Genomic DNA, 21,802 nt, shown 5'->3' on the forward strand with positions numbered 1-21,802 from the left:
ATAGAACTAAGTTGCACTTGTAACAATCCAACCCCTTATTTTGAGCTTTTGTGCCCCATTTCATGTTTTATGACTTTATATATTATGTCTTTGGATTTGTGATTTTGGTTGGGAATAGAGGGGCTCGGGGTGGTTTCAACATATTTAATTTGAAGTAAGTGAAAAATTATATGCATGTGTTATAAGCGCGTGTGATGCACGATCGAGCCATAACACAAGGCAAATTAAACTTATGTGCCACAGGTGCAGGACACGGAGTATGACACCCCTAGCCCTGCACAAGGGCCGCACACAGTGGACATGGTATGACACCATGATACTGCACCATATGCACACAACTATTAACTCATAAGAATATTAAATGTTACAGAATCAGGTTCACCTGGACAATAGTGCTCGTTAGGTGTCAATCACATCTAAGGGATAGTTCGAGATGTGACATAACCATATAGTGTCACCTTTTATATCCCTTAAATAAAAGATTCCTCTTTTTTTTTCAAGATTTCAAATTCCATTTTGATTATGGTCATTGGTTATATTTTCAAAAAAAAAAAAAAAAACTATCTTTCTTTATAGGGGAGTGAGTGACTACCACCTCTTGAATTGACATGGATGGAAGGTGAACCACTCTAGTAAATTAAAGTTTCCACTTAATTGGCATAGATTTGACTAGTAAGGTTGAATTTTGGAATATGAAAGTTAGGTTGATTTGTAAGAAAAAAGAAAAAAAATTGTACCCTTGTGGGGACAAAAATGGAGGGGTCCTATAATTTTGAAGAACAAATTTCTCAAATGAAAAAAGAGAGTATAGTGTTGCACATGCCACCAATATTTGTTGGCGCGAATCATACGGGAATGGTTTCATAATGGACGGATCAAATGATTTAACCTACATACATGGTGGGTGCAATGAATCTCGATATATCGGAGGAGAATTCATAATTTAAATTTAAAAAGAGAGAAGTATAATTAGTATGAATTGCAGAATCTTGTGAATAACAAGTCTTTGAAAGCAAGTTGTGCCCGAAGCCATTAGGCCGAGGGGCCCCATCTGTGTATCTCCCTCCCATCTCCGCCATGTGCTTGCATGCTCGTCGGGTAATTAAATATTTATTACTCTTTATTTAGTAATTCAATACCGACTATAAGAGATTGAGGTTTTTCTTTTATTAAATTTTATCGGGAATTTTTTTTATCTCCGAAGGTCGGTATGTGATTTTCCTGTATTGTTTGCCCAAAAAATCGATTTCTTGAAGTCGGTTTTCTTTTTTAATAAAATGAAAAAAAAAACATTTAACAATATCGACTTTCGTAGGTCGGAAATTACCGACTTCCATCGGAGGTAGGAAATTTGGAGGTCGGCATTCACAGTTTTTCAAGTAGTGTTAGCGCGAATTATTAGTTTCGTACTTGAACTATTAATAATCTTAAAAACACTCATCTACTTAACTAATTGAACTTAAATACACCTCCGATCTGCCACATGCCATAACAAGTGGTCTCAAATTCTTGTAGGAACATGAGATTCTTAATAAAAAGTCTAGAAAAATGTTAAAACGTCCTTAAACCTGGCAAAAATTATTAGTTTCGTCCCCAAATTTAAAAATGTCACATTGGTCCTCCTTACAAAGTAAATTAGGATAAGTTGCATGTATATATCCCACACCTCAAATACAAGTAATTAATTAGGCTCACCAACATGGATTGTGGTGCACTGATGAGAGTGCTTCACCCTTAATCAGAGGTCTCGGGTTCGAGCCCTGGGTATGGAGAAAATCATGTTGGGAGAGTCGCCCCCGAATGGGTCTTGCAGAGCACTATTCGAATTTAGTCGCTTCAATGTGGGCTCCGGACACCAGATGAGAAACAAATAAAAAATTAATTAGGCTCATCACTAGATCAAAAACTTTGTATAGTACTTAGGTTTTAAGTTGTGTGCTTAAATGTTGGTATCATTTTCATATATAGCCACTTAACCTACGTATTAGTCTGAAAATTTCATAATATGTGAAGCCCAATAATTATTAATTATCTCGTATTAAGATTTTACACAAATCTCACAGTGTTAAGAGTTAATTATATTTTATCCATACTATTTTTCAAATTACAAAAAATTCCGTAAATTTGGTGGAATTCGGATATATCTCAAAACGTCCTGATACATCACGTCCCAATTTCGAAAACATCCCTCAACGTCCTGATACATCACATCTCAGTTTTGGATACATCACTCAATGTCTCGATACATCGCGTAAAGTGATGTATCCGACTGATACTTCACGTAAAGTAACGTCATGATGCCTCGCGGACGTCCCGATACATCGTAAAGTGATATATTTGATCGATACATCGCGTAAAGTAATGTATCCGGCTGATACATCACGTAAAGTAACGTCCTGATACCTCGTGTACATCCCGATACATTGTAAAGTGATGTATCCGCCTGATACATCGCGTAAAGTAGAGATTTTTATAATTTTTTCAAATGGTAGAAAATATAGTAAAATAAGTTGTGTATTTAGGTAATTTTTCCTACTTTTAAACAAGATCCACACACAAAAATAATAAGTTGGAGATGTAATTATAAAAATTAGGCACCATAAATGAAAATTTGAATTTTATATAAATCTCTTTGTACTTCATATATAAGTACTTGTCTGAATCACAACTATAATTACAAAAATAAGAGGTTGTATATACTTATAAATAATTCAAAAAACATGACAACTTATAGCATGCAAATGGAAACATATAAAAGTTATAATGATTTGAAAATTCATCAGCTAAGATATTTTCGAAAAGATAATTATTAAAAATTTTAGGAAATATTTCAAAGTTCTCTGCGTGAATAAGGGCTTTTGCTTTTATAAAAAGGAATTAAGAGGATTGTGGGTTATGGATCACTCCTATAAACCTATAATTATTGATGTTAGTCCAAAAAAAATTTAAACCCCATTATTGCCCTTTTCACTAATTATATATTATAGCCTTTTCACTTTTCTAATTTAGGATCATTCACTTTGTTATATACTTCAACGCAATAATAAATACTTTATTTGTCTCAATCTCTGTAAAATGTTTTTAACCTGTCTAAAAAAAATGATATATATTTTTTATAATTGGTGATAAATTTAACTTTAAAGTTCTTATTCTATCATTAATAAGATAATTTACCATCACCCAAATATTTACGATTAACTCCTTTGTCCAATTTACTTGTCATTCTAACTAAAAATAGATGATCCGAAATAGTTATCAATTTTAAAAAATCAATGCATAACTGAGTCCATTCATCTTATTTTGCCCTTAATAATTAGGGTTAAAGTCAATATCGTTGCTTTCGCCATGTAGAACTTTGGCCGCTTCCAGAACTTCTTGGGCACTCTTGTTAGGCATCAACTCTCCAAATTTCGCCCATATATCAAGTTGCGTATCGGTCGATTTGGTTCGATTTTGAAGTTTACCGGCTTGACTTATTGATTATCAGTTTGTAGAGATGTTAAATCATTATAGAACCATTAAGATATTGACTTATCGGTTATTGGTTTATCGGTTATTGATCATTATCGGTTTAACCGTTAAGATTTGACACAAAAAAACATTGAAAATATCTTTAAAACAAGGTGACAAACCAAATGAACCATGCACATGAGTTCACAAGTTACATATTTCTCAAAAAGCAAACACTTTTACATTGTAGAATACCAAAGAGTTTGGGGACAACCCAGAAATAAAAGTAGGAAACCAAACTCTAAGTCAAGGACTTTATATACAAAATGGTATAAAATATAATTATTTAATTTACTATCGGGTTATCGGTTAACCCGTTAAGAAAAAAACCTAAAACCGTTAAGAATTGATAACCCGATAACAAAAACAATCAAAACTATTATCAAAATCGCTAAACCAATAACCCATTATGAATAAATCAATAACTTTTTTTTGGTTTGAGTTATTAATTTCAGTTCAATTTTGAACAGTCCTATTAATAATAATTATTTTGGGAAGTAATTATATTGACTAATTAGCACAAAAAAACTATAATTGAAAAACACACACACATACTCCAATATTGTGATTCCTTGTATTAACTATCTTTTTTTTTAATTATTATTATTATTAAAAAAATTAAAAAGACAATTCTTATTGAATAGATATTACTATCTTAAATGATTATAAAGATAATAAATAAGAGTATCATCAGCAAAACACTAATTTCGCAAGAGGTGTGTAAAAAAAAATATAACATATAATAAAGCGGTCTAGAATCTAGATGAAGTAAAAATCACAAATTTCAAAAGTTCTTATTTTCTTTTTAAACTTTATGTCCAATCAAACATATTCACACAAAATGAAATCACAATTTAAAATTCCAAATCTTTGTTTTTATTAGAAGAATTCGAGTTTTAAAATCATAATTTAAGATTAAAATCTACATATATTAATAAAGCTGAAAATGAACACGCTGATGTGGCATGCCTCATTGGCCTCTATTACTATTTATCCTTTTTCTCATAATTTTGAGATTTTTTCTTATTTTCTTTCTTCAAACCTTCAAAATAAAAATTATTTCTTTCATTATTATTTGTGTTGATTACATTAAAATGGCCAGAATTGAATTGTTTATTGCATTTTTTTGGTTCATTTCGACTGTCTGCTTAAAGGATAATTAAAGATCTCGTAAAGCTCAATTAAATATGACAAACAATGCAGTAACGGCCTAATTAAACTTTCAGCCCACGTTGCAGTCCCTTCATTAAGCATAATTATGCACTTAATGCTCATTTATATGAAATTACTCAAAATCCGTTAGTTTTTTTCAGTTACTAATTATTTTTAGTACTATAAATACTAAAGAAAGTCATTTCCAAAGAACAACATTCTTCCTTTTTCTTTCCATAGCTTTCTTCTCAATTATTATTATTATTCTTATTTAATAATTGTTAATATTAATAATGGCAACAATTTGCTCCTTTTTTTTTGGAAACTTTATTCCCCAAAAACAAAAAAAAGGTTCGTACATTTTTATTTTGTTGCCACAATTATTTATATAGTGTACTGAAAATGACTTTCTTCGTTATGAAATGAAGTGGAATGGCATATGGCCCCTTTTTTAGCTATATATACATTTTTACGTTTCTTTTGCCACATCTATTAGCTTAATTTAGTGTACTGGTACAAAAAATTTATTTGTTAGGAAATGAAGTGGAATGGCATATGCCCCCCATTTCAGCAATATATCAAATTTTGTTATTTTTATTATTTATTGCAAGGTTGTATATAAATGTAATAAAATTTTAAATGTAACAGTTTTATCTTGTACATAAACGCTCTATTATAAATTTTAGAAATATATTTATTGCAAGATCGTACATTGTAATGTGAATTTAAACATAATAGTTTTATCTTTTATGGAATAAATGTTCTATTATAAATTCTAGAAATAATTATATTAATTTCATATTGAATTTGATGATTCTTACATATTTGAAGAATGTGTTATCATTAACGATATATCAATTTTTTTTACTTTTTTTGTTGCAGACTTGTATATAGTTATACTGTGAATTGGAATGCAATAATTTTATCTTTTCTAGTATAAATGTCTTACTATAATCTTAGAAATAATTATGTTAATTTCATATTGAATTTTAATTTTTCTTTCATTATATTTATTAAATAAAAGGATCAATATGATTTTTACATTCTTCCAAAACAAATAACATATCTAGAAAAAGATGGATATTTCTTTCATTTCAAAATAAATCTCTATATAATACAAAAGTTAAACAAAAGAAGAGTGATATGCCACCTTTCTTTAATAGGAATTCATTTATCTTTTTTTTTTCTTAGAGATTCATCTTCATCATCTTAACTTCATATGTTAATTATTAATTAATAATATATATAATTCACATGACATTACTTAATTACGATAAACCAACCAACTAATTAGATTAATAAATTAAATATTTTCTTGATAAGAGTCAACCCACGTACAAAGCTAACCTCTCCTCATAAGATGGTTCACATCTGTGCAACAACTCCTAAAGCGAAATTTAAAAGTTGTTCCTTAAGCCAATTTAGAAAAGATATTTAATTTCAATAATTTTAATGTGCATAAATTTTTTAAAAACTAAATAATTAAATCATTGATAATTTTTCCTTATTCCTCTTGATGAACCTATATGTATGTGTGTTCTTATTCATATTTTCGGATATGCCTCTATAGGTATAATCTTATTTTTTTAAGACTTCTATTCAATAAATTTGTTTTTATTATCTTGGATGGCTGAAGAATTTTACATATAAAATTTTACGTTTTTTTTATCTACCGTTCTCATTCATAGTGCGTTAATTTTTATGATGATTAATTCTTACAACTTGCAGGGAAATGAAAAAGATCAAATGGTAGATTAGTAAATAAAAGAATATATATATATATAAATCCTGAAAAGACATTTTCTTATAATTTCTGTTTTTCTATAAAATTATAACATTAATTAATATTTATTTATTCATTCTAATTTTTTAAGGATTGCGCGAAGCACGGACAAGTACACTAGTATTATAATATGACCCAAACACCTCTTTACATCCAACAGTTTAAACTTTAGCTAATTAATATAGTTAAGTTACACAATTAAGTAGTAGTAATAAACTTGTTTATGAAAGACATATTTTATATTTTTATATTCATTGACGATAAATTTTTACCCCTTTCGTTTTAATTTATTCGACCTACTCTTTTTAATTTATTTTAAAAAAAATAACTTTTTTCTTTTTTTAATAATTCTTTATTTTAATTTTCTACCTAACATATTTAACATCACAAAATAAAAAATATTTCGATACAATCTAATTGCTAGTTTAATATTACAAAATTACTTTTTTTTTTACTTTTTTAAAGTCCGTGTCAATAATTTTTTCGGTAAACCTATATCAAAGAGTAAGGACCAAAACGTAATTTTCTCCTCCAACCATAAACAAAAAAAATCCTCTATTGCTTTGCTCAGTTGCTCCCACTGTTTTCCACAGTAGAGAGATGGAATTCAATACAACGCCGACACGTTACGGTGGCAGAGACGGCGAGAGAGGCGCCGGCGGGAAGTTTAAGAAACCGTCGGCGAGGAAACCTCCGGCGACTCCTTACGACCGTCCACCATTGAACCAGTCTGGTCGGACTAGCTGGTTATCGAAACTGGTTGATCCGGCTTACCGTATTATCTCCGGCAGCGCCAACAGAATCCTTCCATCCTTTATATCGAATGCAATTGCTGGAAATCCTCCTCCACTTGAACAGATTGACGGTGAATTAGGTTTGAGACTCGTACTTCATGTTATGTGAATTATTAGGGTTTCCATGAATGTGCGATTTTTATGTTTTTTTGGATATTGGATATTGGTGATTGAGTATGTTGGTGCTTTGGTTAATTGAGGTTTGCAAGAACGGAACTTTTTTGTTATTTTAGCTTACAACCTGATCTGTTGGAATGTGACTGTAGTAGCTTTTGTTTACAACTTATTCTAGCAAAAGGTGTTTCTTTGCTTTTCTAGGTTGCAGGGATTTTCTTGGATATGTAGTAGGTTTTATAAGAAAATTTAGTTTTTCCATCTCTGATATCATTATACCTTGCATGGAACCTGGTGTGTTTTGTCTACTTGTATCTTAATGACATTCCTTTTTGATGTCAATGTGCATGAAGTGTAATAGCGGTGGTAGTTTCTTTAGTTGAATTGGTAAAATTTTGAAGAAGTTAGACTTTGTGAGCTTGGGAGTTGTATTTGCAACTTTGCATGAATGGTAGACCTCATATGACACACAATTATTATATGTTGTATAAAAAATAATAATTGTGATCCTATGTGTGGTCTGCCCATGATTGTACAAACATAGATTTGGTATTTTTCTACCATTGGCTGATAAGAGAATGACATCAAGCAGGCTAACACTGGTCCCAAAGGAAAAAAGGTGCTGAGGAGCTAAGGGACTCTGGTGGATTCATAATGTCTCCAAGGTTGGACCCAGTGGTCAGGGCATAGGAGAAACAACTTGAAGGTCTTAGGTTTGAACTCCAGTTACAACAGTTAATGTGAGCCTGCCTGCATTAGCTTTTGTTGGCAGGATTAACGGATCCTATGCTTGTGAACTCAGGTTGCTTGGTGGATTAGACGCGATGCATGTAAATTTATCAGGAACACCACCTTCACAAAAAAAGAAGAAGCTAAGGACCTATTATAAGATTACTTGCCAAAAAAAGGACATAAGATAATTGCTCAGGTTCTTATTGAAAGGTTTAAAAAGAGTGATTGGTACTCTGATTATGGGAAACCAAATTTTTTTTATTCATCAAACTAAGGCTAATAGTGAATGTTGCACTAATTGCCAATGACTGCATTAATTATAGGCTGAGGCAATTAACTCATGGATATCATGTTAAATGGATTTGGAGAAAGCTTACTACCATTTAAATTGGCGATGGTGCTAAACATTGTGAGTTGTGTGATCAGTGATGGGGTTTGAAGATAGGTGGATCAAGTTGATAAGTTACTGCATTTCCACTGTAAGGTTGTCTGTATTTTTCTATACTAATTATCTGTAGACATGAGCATATTTTGCTTCTTATGGGGGACTTGAGCAAGATGATTATTCATCATGTTTACTTTTTCAGTTTTTCTAAATTTTAATGGTGGTGGAAACACTTAGGTTACAGCTCAAAAGAGCAGTTGCACTTGGCTGGATATTAGGGGTTAGGATTAGAGGAAGTTATGACATGCAATGGATATTTCACATATTTAACATTGATGACACTTGGAAGACGAGGAAGACGAGGAAGAAATAACTGATGTACTTGAGTCTGCTACTATTTCAAGCAATTCCTAGGCTTCATATATATCCAGTGAAAAGTAGATCATTCTTTTTGAATCAAGTGAAAAGTAGAATTTTATTTGCTAATGCACACTGCCAAAAGCTTGCATCATCCATTATATTGGGCTGTAAGGTGGAGATTTCTTAACTTCATATATGGGCCTCCCATTGGAGCCAAATACAAAGATAAAAAAGTACAGGAAGGTGTGACTGAGAAGTCTCAAAGGAGACTTTTTCATCTCACCTCGCTTTAGTGCCCTGAAGCGACCTTCGCCTCGCCTCACACTTTAACCGGTTTTAATAACACTGATCTCATGTGTTTGCTACTGCTTAAGGCACCCTGCTGCCTTATCTTATAATGCTCATACACCAATTACAAGCTACTTATTCAGACATAACAAGCCCGCCTTTGAAGGCTAGCTCCTGCTTCGGAGCTTCATCCCCACATCTCACATATTGGAAAAGGCAGAGAAGTTCTGGAATTTTGGTAGGAGGGAAATGGCTCTCACTTGAGTTCCACGTGCACATACAACAACAAACCTAGTGTAATCCCATGTGCACATATGCGACGTTAAATAATAGACACCATTAGGAAGGAGATTAAAAGTGCACCAAATACGACATTGAGGACTATTAGTGCTCCGTGTGAAAGAAGAGGGATGACTTTTGAGTCTAAAGCAAAAGATAAGGGATGATTTTGGGCTTTTTATCTGTTTCGTGCGGGAATATTAACACCCATCAGCAGTGTGCTAGATGTAACCCAACATACCTCGTCTTGGTGACTGCCACACCTCCAAAGTAGTTGAAAGTTGGCTAGATGGAACACTGACATACTTTATATCTTTGGTGATCACCACACTCTAAAGTAGTAATGCAACTGGACGGGATTAGACGGAATTTCCTTTGGATGGGTTTGGGGTGGTGGGGTGGTTAATTATGCAAAAGAGGTGGTTTGTGGAATAAAAGTTTAAGCTTACATTATGGAAATTTCTTTTCTTGTTCTTTTTCTTCTTTTATAAGTAAAAAAAGGTCTCCTTCATATAAATGGCTACAAAAACTTATTGATGCATGGAGGATCTACAGAAGACCATAAAGGGGGTATGGATGGAAAACCAGTGGTGCTATGGAGAGTTAGTGATGACAGGAAGGATATATGGAAGGTCAGAATAGAGAGGTATGGATGGAAAACTGCTGGAGTTTGAGACCAGTTGAGGCCTCAAATGACAAGTATATGGAAGCAAATCAAGATTTTTTTGGAGGAATTCCAACCTTTGACGAGAGTAGAAGTTGGAGATGGCAGTAGTGTGAAAATTGTGCCTAGATTTTTTGTTTTGAAAATGTGCCAATATATTTGAATGTATGATATATACCCTTTAAATAAATCTATCAAGACACAGCCTGACAGCTTCCAATTTGCAAGTTACAGAATGTCATAGGGGTATGGCATGTGAAGTTGAGTAGGGATATAAAAGGCTGGAGATATGAAGCATAACTCTGCTGTTTGATTGCTTTGGGAAGGATTCCATTAGTTGAACAATAGACGGACAACTTATAGTGTTATGTGAGGATGGCATAATCGCTGTGTGTTTATGCTAACACCGGTTGATAAGGAATGACATAAAGGGAATCGGGGTGTTGGCAGATAATTTGAAAGACTAAAGCTCCAAACAATAACATATTTTGGCTTGCTAAAGGTTCATGAGCCATCTTTCACACACAAAGACGTGCAAAAAAAATGTTTTTAATATGTATAGTGATGTTTTCTGTGTGAACTGACTTAAGAGGGACATCTCTTCCTATCACTTCAAGGAGTCATGCCACTTGGCAGATTGGGTGCGTGTTCCTGAATTTGTTAGTATATAGTAGGGTGAATTCCTAAAAACCCCACATCAGTAGTTCCATCATTGCACAATATAAGTGTGAAGGAATAGAGACTGTCAGGGATAAACTTTTCTCTAACAATATTTTCGATATATATCTAAATGCTTTGAAGAGAAAGCAAACTCCCTTTTTTTTGTTGGTATAATGTAGATGTATTAATTATTTGAATTTTTGGGTTAGGATGAATTTTGTAAATGATATTGAAGGTGCATTGGTCTTCCCTGATCTCCATGTTTAGAGAATATGAGTCCAAGAACACTTATTTACACTGAATGTACCTTCTTGCTAAACTTAGTAATACAGTTTTTGCTTGCCTTAAAAAGTACCCCTATTAGATACAATGTTCGATTGTATACTTTATGACCAACAAAATAACTTTTTCGTATTGATCATTAATAAGTTTTCTTATTTATACTTGATAGAGGAGTTCTAATAATAAGAATCTTAGTCGATTGGATGCATTGTGATAAGTATGTTTGATACATCAAACATTGTGAGCTAATTAGATATAGATATCATTAAACTTGTTATCTTGTTTGTTTCCTCAGTTTGATCATTAATCTCAATTTTTTTAAATTTGGGACAGATAATGAAGATCCAGCAACAACACAAGATGTAGGAAATGACAACAAATGTGCTTCAAGTGTAAGCTTTATTTTTGTTCTTGCTTTATTTTGGTAAATTTCTCCTATTATCTCTCCATTTTATTGGTAGAGTGTGGATGAAGATTTTGCTTTGTTATTATGTCTATTGTTTTACTACACGAGAAAGAAGAGCACAAAATATAATAAATAGATCTAACACTTAGTTTGGATGGCAATAAAATGGTGAGAATAGAATTTGTTGGCGAAGGTGACCTTTGAAAACTTGAAGACCAAGGGTTGCATTACTAATAGATCTCTGCTGAAGTGATTGTTAAGCTCTGAGTTCCTTATAGAAAAGGGGTAAGTTCCATCCAACATGATGCCTTACTTTTTGGGGAAACGGTTGGCAATTATCCACCCTGATTAGACGCTCCTGAAATACTAAGACTCCCAAATGAACATGATAAAGAGTAGAGTAAACATCGTCTTTAGGTAACGAGAACGACAAAGTTGATCGTTGTTTCCTTCACAGTTGATTGTGTGATGTTTAAGAAGTCGATTGACTTGTATATTATACACTAAGAAGATCTCAGATTACTTGCTAGAAGTTTACCGGGGAATTGATGGTGAACCAGTATCATATCATGATTATGATTTGAAAGAATATATCAAATTAATTGTTAAAATTTATCTGGGGAATAAGAGAGAAACCAGTATATATCATGGTTGTGATCTGGAATCTTAATTTTGTCTATGCTTTATACTTTCTTGTCCGTAGATTTTGTCAAACTTGGATATCTCAATGGGAAGTGCCTTAGGAGGTTAGAGCTTATATTATGTTATGGTGCTAGACAAAATGAGTCAATAGTTTGATATAAATTCATCTTCTTCCTATAATCGAGCTCATCGCATCAGGCTTTCCTAGTGTGGGTTACTCTCCCGTGTGGTTTGCGCGCTATTGCATAGGATCGGGGGTTTTACCCTGTGCGCACCCAAAGGGTAGCGGCTACGGGTTTCCCTTGTCATAAAAAAAGATGTAAAGGTTATTTCACATTGAGCACATCAAAGTCAAATTGAAATATGCACTTTTTTTTTGGTTGGGGTAATCTCTCTCCTGTACTTGGTGTCGATTCTTTCCTGGAATTTATCAGCTCCATAGATCTCTGTTGTTAGCTGTTTAGATAGCCTTTTTTTCCCTTTTGGGAGCTGATATTTTCTTTCTTTTGTAATCTGTGCATCTGCTTGATGCTTTGTTAATGACATTCTTCTTCCTTCACCAAAATATGCACTTTTTTTTTACCCCCGGGGTTTGGTCTAGGGGTAAGAACGCAACCATGATGTGTGGGTTAGGCAGATAGAAAAAGTTTGATACTTTAGTGGAGAAGGAAAGATGGGAAGACCCATTATCCAATAAAAATCTCTTTTCAAAAAGAAATAAGTACTCTTTTCTTGACAAGTAAACCCATTGAATATTCTTTTAGCCTCTTACTAATTTTTAGTTCTTAAAAGAACAAAAATCATATATGCTCCAATGAAATTGCATTCTTAATAGCAAAAGGACTTTCAGTTTGTTGTCATCACTAATAGAAGTATGTCAAATACTTCATACCGTCCTGGAAAGGAATTGTTTTCATAATCTTATACAGAGGTATGATGAATTCTAAAATTCTTTTGACGTCAACTTTGAGAAAAACCTCCTCCCCCAATTTGCTGATAAAAATCATCATAATTTACTTGTAATTTATGCTGTTTAATTGTGGAAAGAAACCGTGGAGATGAAAGCTTTTTAGTAACTTAACTGCATATGATGTTCAAAGCTTTTTATATGCTTTTGTGATAAATCCTTCAAAGGACCTACAGTAGGCTTCTCCCTAGCCTAATTTAATCCTCTAAAGTTAATATTTTCGTTTACTTATGCATAATCGATCTGATGAAACTTCATGAAGGTGCAAAAGTAGAATGCCCCTTTTTGAAAGTCAAAATAGGCCATCTGTAATGTAAATACTATTCTTTTATGCTATTAATGGTTGCCTGTAGCAGTGGCACCGCCATTTTCTATGCGTGTTACTCTCTGCTCCTTCCTCTTTTTGTTTCACGCAGAGCTTAAAAGAAGAAAACTTGAATAGGTCAGCTTCTTCAAAAAAAGAAAGCTTGAATGGGTTAGTTTTTTGATAATAGGTTAGCATGTAAGCTTTTGTCTATGTGTGTTTGAATAATTGGCTAATTGCATTTTTTTTGAAATGTGTAGTCCTTGGTTGAGAAGATACATTCAGATACCCAAATAATATTATAGTATAAATATTTATACTCTTTAGCCACTTTTAGCGAACTTAGACAAAGATTATGCTTATATTAATTTAATAAATACAATTAGATATTAGAAAAGTACTACACTCAGCTCAATTTTTATGACATGGTTCGGATTTCGAGAGTCTACTTTATTTTGATTGTGCATTTAGACATACAATCTTTAAGGTTTTTGAAAAATAATTTACAGATTTAGAAACTACATAAAAAGTACTATAAGTCACAAAGATTACCAATTTAAAATAGTTAAAGGGCATATGAATAAATCGTGGACAAAGATATTCTTGTTCATCATTTGAAATCTGAACTATGTCATATAAATTGGGACATAAGTTTAGTTTGAAATGGAGGAGATTTTTTGCCACTATAGGCACCAAACACACTCTGGACCGATATCAGATGTCATTCTGTGAAGGGGATATCAAACGGAAATGAAGAAGCAAAGAAGAAAAAAGGGTGGGTAAGGAAATTAGGTTGGTGATCCACATTTAGTGTTAGCGAGGAAAGGGAAAACAGAGAATATCTCAGGGATCAATTAAAGAGTTTTTCAGTTCGTGGACAAAAAATATGTTGGATTATAATACTGGTATCCTTGAATATTTAGTACTTATAATTTGTTTGTTACATCACATTTAAAAACGAGACGTACAATGTATAATCTTATAGGTATATTTGGTTTTAAACTTAGTAAACTTGAATAAGCTTTTGTTCCTAATTTTTACATTGACCTTCTTAATAACATTTTCTGACAAAAGGGCAATTTTTGTCATTTTATTGTTTTACTGAGGTATAGCTTATCCTTTTATTTTTATCCCACGTTGGGTGTTATATAAACGTACACCCAAGATTCCAGTATAACATTATTCCATAAACAAAAAAGCAACCAAACGAAGTATAAAACAATACCATGGCCTTATTAGGAATTGATGCTGTGAAAGTGCCCCCCTCCCCCAAACAAACAAACAAACGCAACCCACGTGTGAGAAAACAAAAATGAAGAGAAAAAAGCTTAACTTTTATTTATTTATGGTTTTCTAGTAAAGAGAATATTTTCACAAGTGTTGGATATTATGTTTATGCAGTATGTGATATCCAGAACTACTGAAGGAAACAAAGATGATCCAAGTATGGAGAAATTAAATGAGATCCCCGAAGCAGAGAAGCTGGGAGAAGAGAAACCAAAGAATTCCAGTTCTACTGAAGGAAAGGAAGAGGATCCAAGTACGGGGAAATCGAATGGGATCTCCGAAGCAGAGAAGCTGGAAGAAGAGAAACCAAAGAATTCCTCTGATAGTGTTGAAATTTCCAGAATTGAGCAGCTCATGCAGGGGAAATCATTTTCGAGGTAGCATATCATTCTTCATGTCTCTGCTTTTTTTCTGTAATTCTGGTTATAGCCAGGCCCATCTATCATGTTGTTGCAGTCACACCTCATTGGTTAGGAGCCAATTTCTGTTTTAGATGAAAAATGCATGCATCTTAAAAATTGTTATCTTCCTCGTAGTCCTCAGTGGTTTGAGAATTCAGTTCTCTATAATTACTAGGAACTGAGATTTTGACTTAATAACCCTTTCCTCTTTTTTTGACGATCCTCCATCACTCTGTACATGTTCTGATGCTGGATTTCTCCGTCTTGTGTTCATTCAGGAATCTCTTTTGACCATGTGCATCATTCAAATTTTTTCAGTTAAACCTTCTTATTGAAAAGCTGTCTTCACTATATGCAGGGATGAAATAACGCGTTTGACAAAGATATTAAACTCAAGGGTCGATGAAGAAAAAAAGTTAGCTAGCAGAACAGCTGAAGGAGACATTGGAAGGCTTCATTTAGCACATGAGACACCTAGAAGACCAAATGACAGGAAGCGGGATGAAACAGACTTCGCTATGCCAGGAACTTCAACACCTCTTCCCCAAACAAACGTGAGTTAATTATCATTATTAACCCTTCTGTCATAGAACACATTTTGTTTTGTGAAATGACTACAATCTTAGTATTTAAGCGTGCTAAAACTTCAACTCAGCTAAATAGATACAAATAGAACAGGATGAACTAGAGGATTAATGTAGCTGTAGCCAGCTAGTCTGAAAATTGAGTCACACTTGATTGATTAGTAAGAAACAACATTTTAATTAGAGTTACCTTTATAAAAAAAAAACAACATTTTAATTAGTCAAGAGATGTCTTGGATGAAAGCTTTAACAGGAAAAATGCACCAGTGAATAAAGTTTGGAATAGGTTGGAAGCAAGTACAAATAATTGTTTTATGAAAGACCCTCATTGATGCTCCTTTCTTTCGGAGAATTTTAGGATGTACTCTGATAAAATACTGCACTACTGCAGGTACGAGATGAAGTTGGCGCATCCCCCATTGATATTGCAAGAGCTTACATGGGAAGCCGTAGGTTAAGTAAGGGAAATGATTCTTATGGTTTTGTATCCAAGGTGGAGCAAGCTCCCCAAAATAGGTTCCATCCACCACCTTCACCAAAGTCATCGACTTGTTGGCCCGCTGCCATGGTGCAAGATCAGCGTGGTCATTTTACTCCACTGAATCAGAGAGGATATGGGCTTGTTGAGTTCCCAAGGACCCCATACTCTAGAACTTTATTGCCGAAATCCAGAGATAGGGTTTGTATTGTGACTAAATTAACTTGTGCTTCAACCATACTTCTGTTAATCCGGGAATAGTTATTCATGTTGCACTTCAATTTGCCAGCAGACTCAGTCGCAGGTTGGTAGCAGGTGGCTAGATCCCTCAACGAAACCCTTCCAACAATCTCAATCATTAATCTACAGCCAGGTATATGTTTGTCTTAGCAACTTCCTATTACAAAAATCCTCTGTACTAAGTGATTTCCTATAGCTTCCTACATTGATTTGCAGGTTCTTGCGTGTTTATAAGAATTCTGTGATTATTAGTCTTTATTTTAATGTGATAGAACTCTTTCAAGGAGCAGATGGGATCTTTCTGAATGTTCTCATGAAAATATTTCAGGAGAAGACTAGGACTGATTTACCTCTTCCAAGCTATGGATCTGTGGGACCGATTCGGCGCATACGGAATAAATTTGGCTCAGAATCTCGCCCTAGGAAATCCATTTTCCTGAATAACCCAAATGCTTCTTCACCTTTAGAAAAAGTTGGTGCTTCCAAATTGTTCTTGCCTGCTGCCGGAAAGAATTTGGAAGTTGGGCAAACTAGTGGTGTAGAGAAGTACCAGTCAGTGGATCATAGAGTAGGCAGGTCTGAAGAAGCTATACCACTCATAAGTTCTTCAAATGATACTGTAAGAAAAATATTAGAGCAACTTGACAGACACAAGCCCACTCCTGCAGAAAAGGCAGCTGAATTGAAGCTGGCAAGCGAATGGAAGAAATATCCCGGTAAAGAAATCTCTGATTCCACTGCAAATGATAAAATGAAATCCTCACATTTAGGAGAATTTGGTATACGTATGAACAATGGTCTGGCAGCTGCCCAATCGTCCAAGGAAGGAGATAATGGAACAGTCAATCGTGTGGAAATACCTCAGGAGCAAACTACGCGTGAAACTGACACTGGTACGGATGCTAGTGCTAAAGCTGCTAGTATAGCTAACGTGTTTGTTACGACAGCTAAAGCCAATACTGTCCCGCCCTTCACTTCTAAGGCAGCTGATTCCCAAGTTAAAAGTTTCTTTTCTGGTTCTCACACTCCAAGTTTGCGGAAGGTACGTATTTGTTATTGGAAGTTAACTTTTCAAATGGCACTAATCTGCACCTTCCTAACATTCTCGAGTTTGTTCTTAAAAGCAACTTCTTTTACAGTTCAAAATTTAATTTATGCATTAGAAGATGGAGGGTGCAAAAGCACAAAACCACAAAACCACCTGGGGATGTTAATTTAGGCGTTGTTGCTAATATAATATAGAATCGCCACTTAACATGGATGTCTTTGCTGCAGGACTCGATACGCACGGATGATGGACAGAAAGATAAAGGTTCTACCCCACAGTGGCCTTCTTTCCATAATCAAAGTAATGGGCAGAATGCTGCAACGTTATCCAACTCCACGGGTTTCCAGCTACCAAGAAATGCTCCTGGACAAGCGTCTAGTGCAAAACCTAACTTGCCATCCATTTTTGTGAATAAGCCCAATCCTAGAAATGCGACTTCCCCAGATAATGGGTTTGGATTCAGTTTCCCAGTCGCTGCGTCATCTGGTGCACTCTCAGAACCACCAACACCATCCATGCCATCTCCCGCAGCTGGTGTCCTCTCTCAGCCAGTGGATGCATCCAGTTCTCCAGTATACACCTTTGGCACTGGTAAATCAGCTGAATGCCTCGTATTCTCTTTTCCCTCTACGAGCAATGCATCTGTTCCCGTGGATGCTTCAGACCTCAAGTTTAGCTTTGGAACAGACAGGACATCAAGACTATCTTTTGGTGGAATAGGAAAAACAACATGCTAGTTTGAAGGTTTGTCAATACTCTAGCTGCAGGATTTTCACCCAATGATGGAAACTCTGTTTCATAATTTTTTGTATTCTCACCTACATTTTGTTATCTGCCACAGCTTTCATTTTGAAGGATGGATGAATACCTGATATTAAAAGTTTTAGCAAACACATAATTGCTGATTGACTTGATTATGATTGTCTTATGCATCTGAGATATAGAGTTCAACTGACTTATCCATATGTTGAAGGTTGATTTAAGCTAAGTTGCTCGGACTCTCCAAAAATGTTCCCGTACTCGTGTTATTTATGAAGGATGATATGTACCCGATGACATTTTTGTAGAGTCCGAGCAACATAGAATTTAAGACTTGGTTGTTGGACAAATTAAAAATGAAAAATGATGCTTTATGTTACAATGTATGATGCAGTATTAAAAGTCCCAAGTAATAAAGTAAAACATATTTTGAACTGTGTATTTCAAAATACACCATTAAATTAAACAAAGCTACCGAGTTCGATCGAGTCGTATCTAGTCACCACCTTCCTTACAAAGAAGAATTATATAATATTCTTGTTTTATTTCCTTTTCTCCTCCTTTTAGCCCCAGCCAAACATAAATAACTAAATCAAGACCAAATATCCCTAGTTATTCAGTTATACAACTAGGGTCTAGCTAGTTTCACAAACACCAATTCTAGTTGTCACATAAAAGAAGAATTTGAACTAGATCTAGTTTTAACACAAGTAGAGAACATGATGCCTTAAGAATCATGCATTGATTGTACAAAATATCCAAAAAAATTCCCAACTAAAAAGAATTTATCCCTTTGGCCATGTAAGTATATAAATCCCAAGTTGTTGATAAGATGGCCCTACTCACACATGATTTTGTACCACCAAGATGGTGTTTGAATCAACTTTTAGCTAATGTCGACTATTTTATTGGGTATCAGTTACTTTCATTCAGAATAGATGTTGAGTAACTTTATTCACCAATCAGACGAATAAATAATAAACTTTTTTTTTATCTAATTCCTTATTTCTCTATTAGAAATTGAATCAATCAGACTCTCATAATATACCATCACTTCTAAATTACTAAACCACACACTTGAATGTATGAAATATCTCTAATCTCCTATCTATCCAAGAAATGGACTAACATACATGAATTTCACTTTATACTATTATCAAAGATATGAAGTCTGTCGTTGATGTGACATGTTTTTTAGTTTTTCATCTGATGTAAGGTTTTTTATTTTGAAATTCAATTGATTTAGATCGCACCAAAGTGTTCCACTTTGAAGGACAAAATACTTTTCTGTCAAGATCGATTTGTTTTATAAGATTTAAATTCAAATTTTCTAATTAATAATAAAAAAAATATTTAGCACTTCACGAATGATGCATGATCTTTGATGTGACCTAATTCCAAGGTTTTCATAGTCATAGAGATTGGGATCTTTTTCTCTCTTATTTGATTCTTTTTCTTCGAGGGGTACAACTATGATAACAAAGAATTAAATCTATGAAAAAAGACTTTTAAAATTTCATTAGACTATGTAAAACTAAATAAAAATACCTTCAAAAAAATAGTTTGATCTAAACAACAAAAAAACGCATCGAACCGACAAATGAACACTCATAATTTTTTGACCTTTTCTCTTAAATTTTTTTATTTTTTAAAAAATAAATCACATTAATAAATAATATACTAGTACTCATATACTTCCTCCGTTTAAAAAAGAATGACCTCCTTTCCTTTTTAGTCTGTTTCAAAAAGAATGACCTCTTTCCTTTTTTTGTAACATTTTAATTTCAGTTTTCCACGTGGCATGTTTAAAGCCACAAGATTGAAGGACAATTTAGTACATTTGACATAACTTTAATTTAGGATCACAAGATTTAAAAGTCTTCTTTATTTTTTAAAATTTCGTGTCAAGTCAAATCAGGTCACTCTTTATATAACGGAGGGAGTACTAAATAATAAATAAATGCATGTGTGTACATATTATTAATATTTATTATAGAACAATATTATCAGAAAATGTGTCAAAAAGAAGGGTCACTAGTCAGAGAATGGGGAAAGTCAGAGATGAAATGACAAGAAATGAAATGAATGCTAAGCAGACATGAATTTGACATTTCAGATTCTGTGTTACAGTACTCCTTTCCATTCCACACTCTCTCATCGGTCTGAAACATATATAAATTATAATTTTTTTTAGAGCGAATCGATATATCGAGCTTAGATCCCATAAAATCTTACTGAATATATATTATTGTTATCATTATCGTTGTTGTAGTTGTTGCTGGATCAATAGATTGAGCATATAAAAAATAGTAGAAGAAGTGACCAAATGCGCCATAACTATTGTTTTGATTCCTTTTATTCAATTATGAACTCTATGGAATTTTATCAATTTCAACGCCTCACATATATATACTCACTCTGTCCCGATCTGTTTGGTTATGAAAGTTGTTTATTTTAAAAATCAGTGTTTGATCATGAAATTTTCAAATAAAATTAAAATTGAATTTGGAATTTGAAAAACACTATAAACTTTTTTTTCTCTTCACTTTTACTATATCTTAAAAAAAATTCGTAGATTATTTTTTATAAAATTTCATACTTAAATTATATTTCGTGTTATTTTAGGAAAATTACATCCAAATAATCAAAAAATATTTGCAAAAAATTATAAACCAAACACAACTCCATGATCAATTTTAACATAAAAATTTATATAAAGTAAAAAGATGTTAGTAATAGTATGTAATGGTTTATATATGAGATATAATCTCTGTGATATTATATGACTATCTGTTTTGAGATATTACTCCTATAAAACATATTTGATTGTATGTTTCAGATAATTAATTAATCAAATTGGATTATTTTACCAGTTTTTAGAAATCGGGGAGTCTAAACCACATTTTAAAAAGTATATTCAAATTTTAAATGCTCTTTATAAAACATATGGTCAAACACAATTTCTACTCTAATCCCAACTTTAGTTTTTTTTTATAAATAAAATGAATAATATTTACGTTTCTTGATCGTCTTAAGAGTTTTGATTTGATTGATACAGAGTTTAAGAAATGAAGAGAAAATTTTAAATTTGATGATATTAAACTAAAAATATATATGAAATTTGTAAATTTTATGATCTTAAATTTGTCTATTAAAATATTAAAATTGATGAATTTTTTTTCAAACAATTCCTATTACTCTGGTAGTTAATTTGTTAAGTTATTCCATCTCTTAACCAAATTTTGCTGATCCCAAGGAGACTTTGTTCAATCATTCCTTGTTTTTTTTTACTGCCTTTCTTGTTGCTCTTAGATTCTTTTTAAAAAAAAATTCAAAATAAGTGTTTGTTTGTTTTATATAAATATTATTTTCAAATTAAATTTTATTTTTGAAATTTAGGACAATAATCAGTAACTATTTTTAGCTATGCATATTGAAGAACAACTTCTTCTTAATAATGCTCACTTTTTTTTTAAAAAAAATCTAATAAATATGAATAATTTAGTAAATAATATCTTGTATTTATTATATTTTTTAATTAATATAAAAAGAGCTAAGCTGACACTTATTTTTGAACGGAAGAAGTACATACCAAAAAATTTACAAAATCAAAGAAATTTAACACTTACTATATATACATACAAATTCATTTTAACTTTATGCCTACAATATGATTTTTTGAC

General features: G+C 32.8%; 1 protein-coding gene across 7 annotated transcripts; it reads left to right on the plus strand.

Annotated features, from left to right (window-relative positions):
• The first annotated feature begins 6,987 nt into the window (after window positions 1-6,987).
• On the plus strand, window positions 6,988-18,274 carry LOC102606239 (nuclear pore complex protein NUP1). 7 transcript variants are annotated; one of them, XM_015313881.1, is made up of 9 exons: window positions 7,946-8,281; window positions 8,409-8,569; window positions 11,337-11,395; window positions 14,724-14,986; window positions 15,369-15,564; window positions 15,986-16,273; window positions 16,362-16,445; window positions 16,641-17,354; window positions 17,588-18,274. In XM_015313881.1, exons 4-9 carry the CDS (start codon window positions 14,769-14,771, stop codon window positions 18,095-18,097), a joined length of 2,010 nt encoding a protein of 669 aa, XP_015169367.1. In that variant the 5' UTR covers window positions 7,946-8,281; window positions 8,409-8,569; window positions 11,337-11,395; window positions 14,724-14,768; the 3' UTR covers window positions 18,098-18,274. The 7 variants fall into 7 exon arrangements, with proteins under 7 accessions (XP_006358279.1, XP_006358280.1, XP_015169364.1 ...); XM_015313882.1 differs by having other exon boundaries at window positions 7,946-8,059; window positions 8,156-8,569; XM_006358217.2 differs by lacking the exons at window positions 7,946-8,281; window positions 8,409-8,569 and adding an exon at window positions 6,988-7,319.
• Window positions 18,275-21,802: the final 3,528 nt, after the last annotated feature.

The sequence above is a fragment of the Solanum tuberosum genome, unplaced genomic scaffold, assembly GCF_000226075.1.
Source record: "Solanum tuberosum cultivar DM 1-3 516 R44 unplaced genomic scaffold, SolTub_3.0 scf00272, whole genome shotgun sequence".
In the NCBI taxonomy this organism is placed as follows: domain Eukaryota; kingdom Viridiplantae; phylum Streptophyta; class Magnoliopsida; order Solanales; family Solanaceae; genus Solanum; species Solanum tuberosum.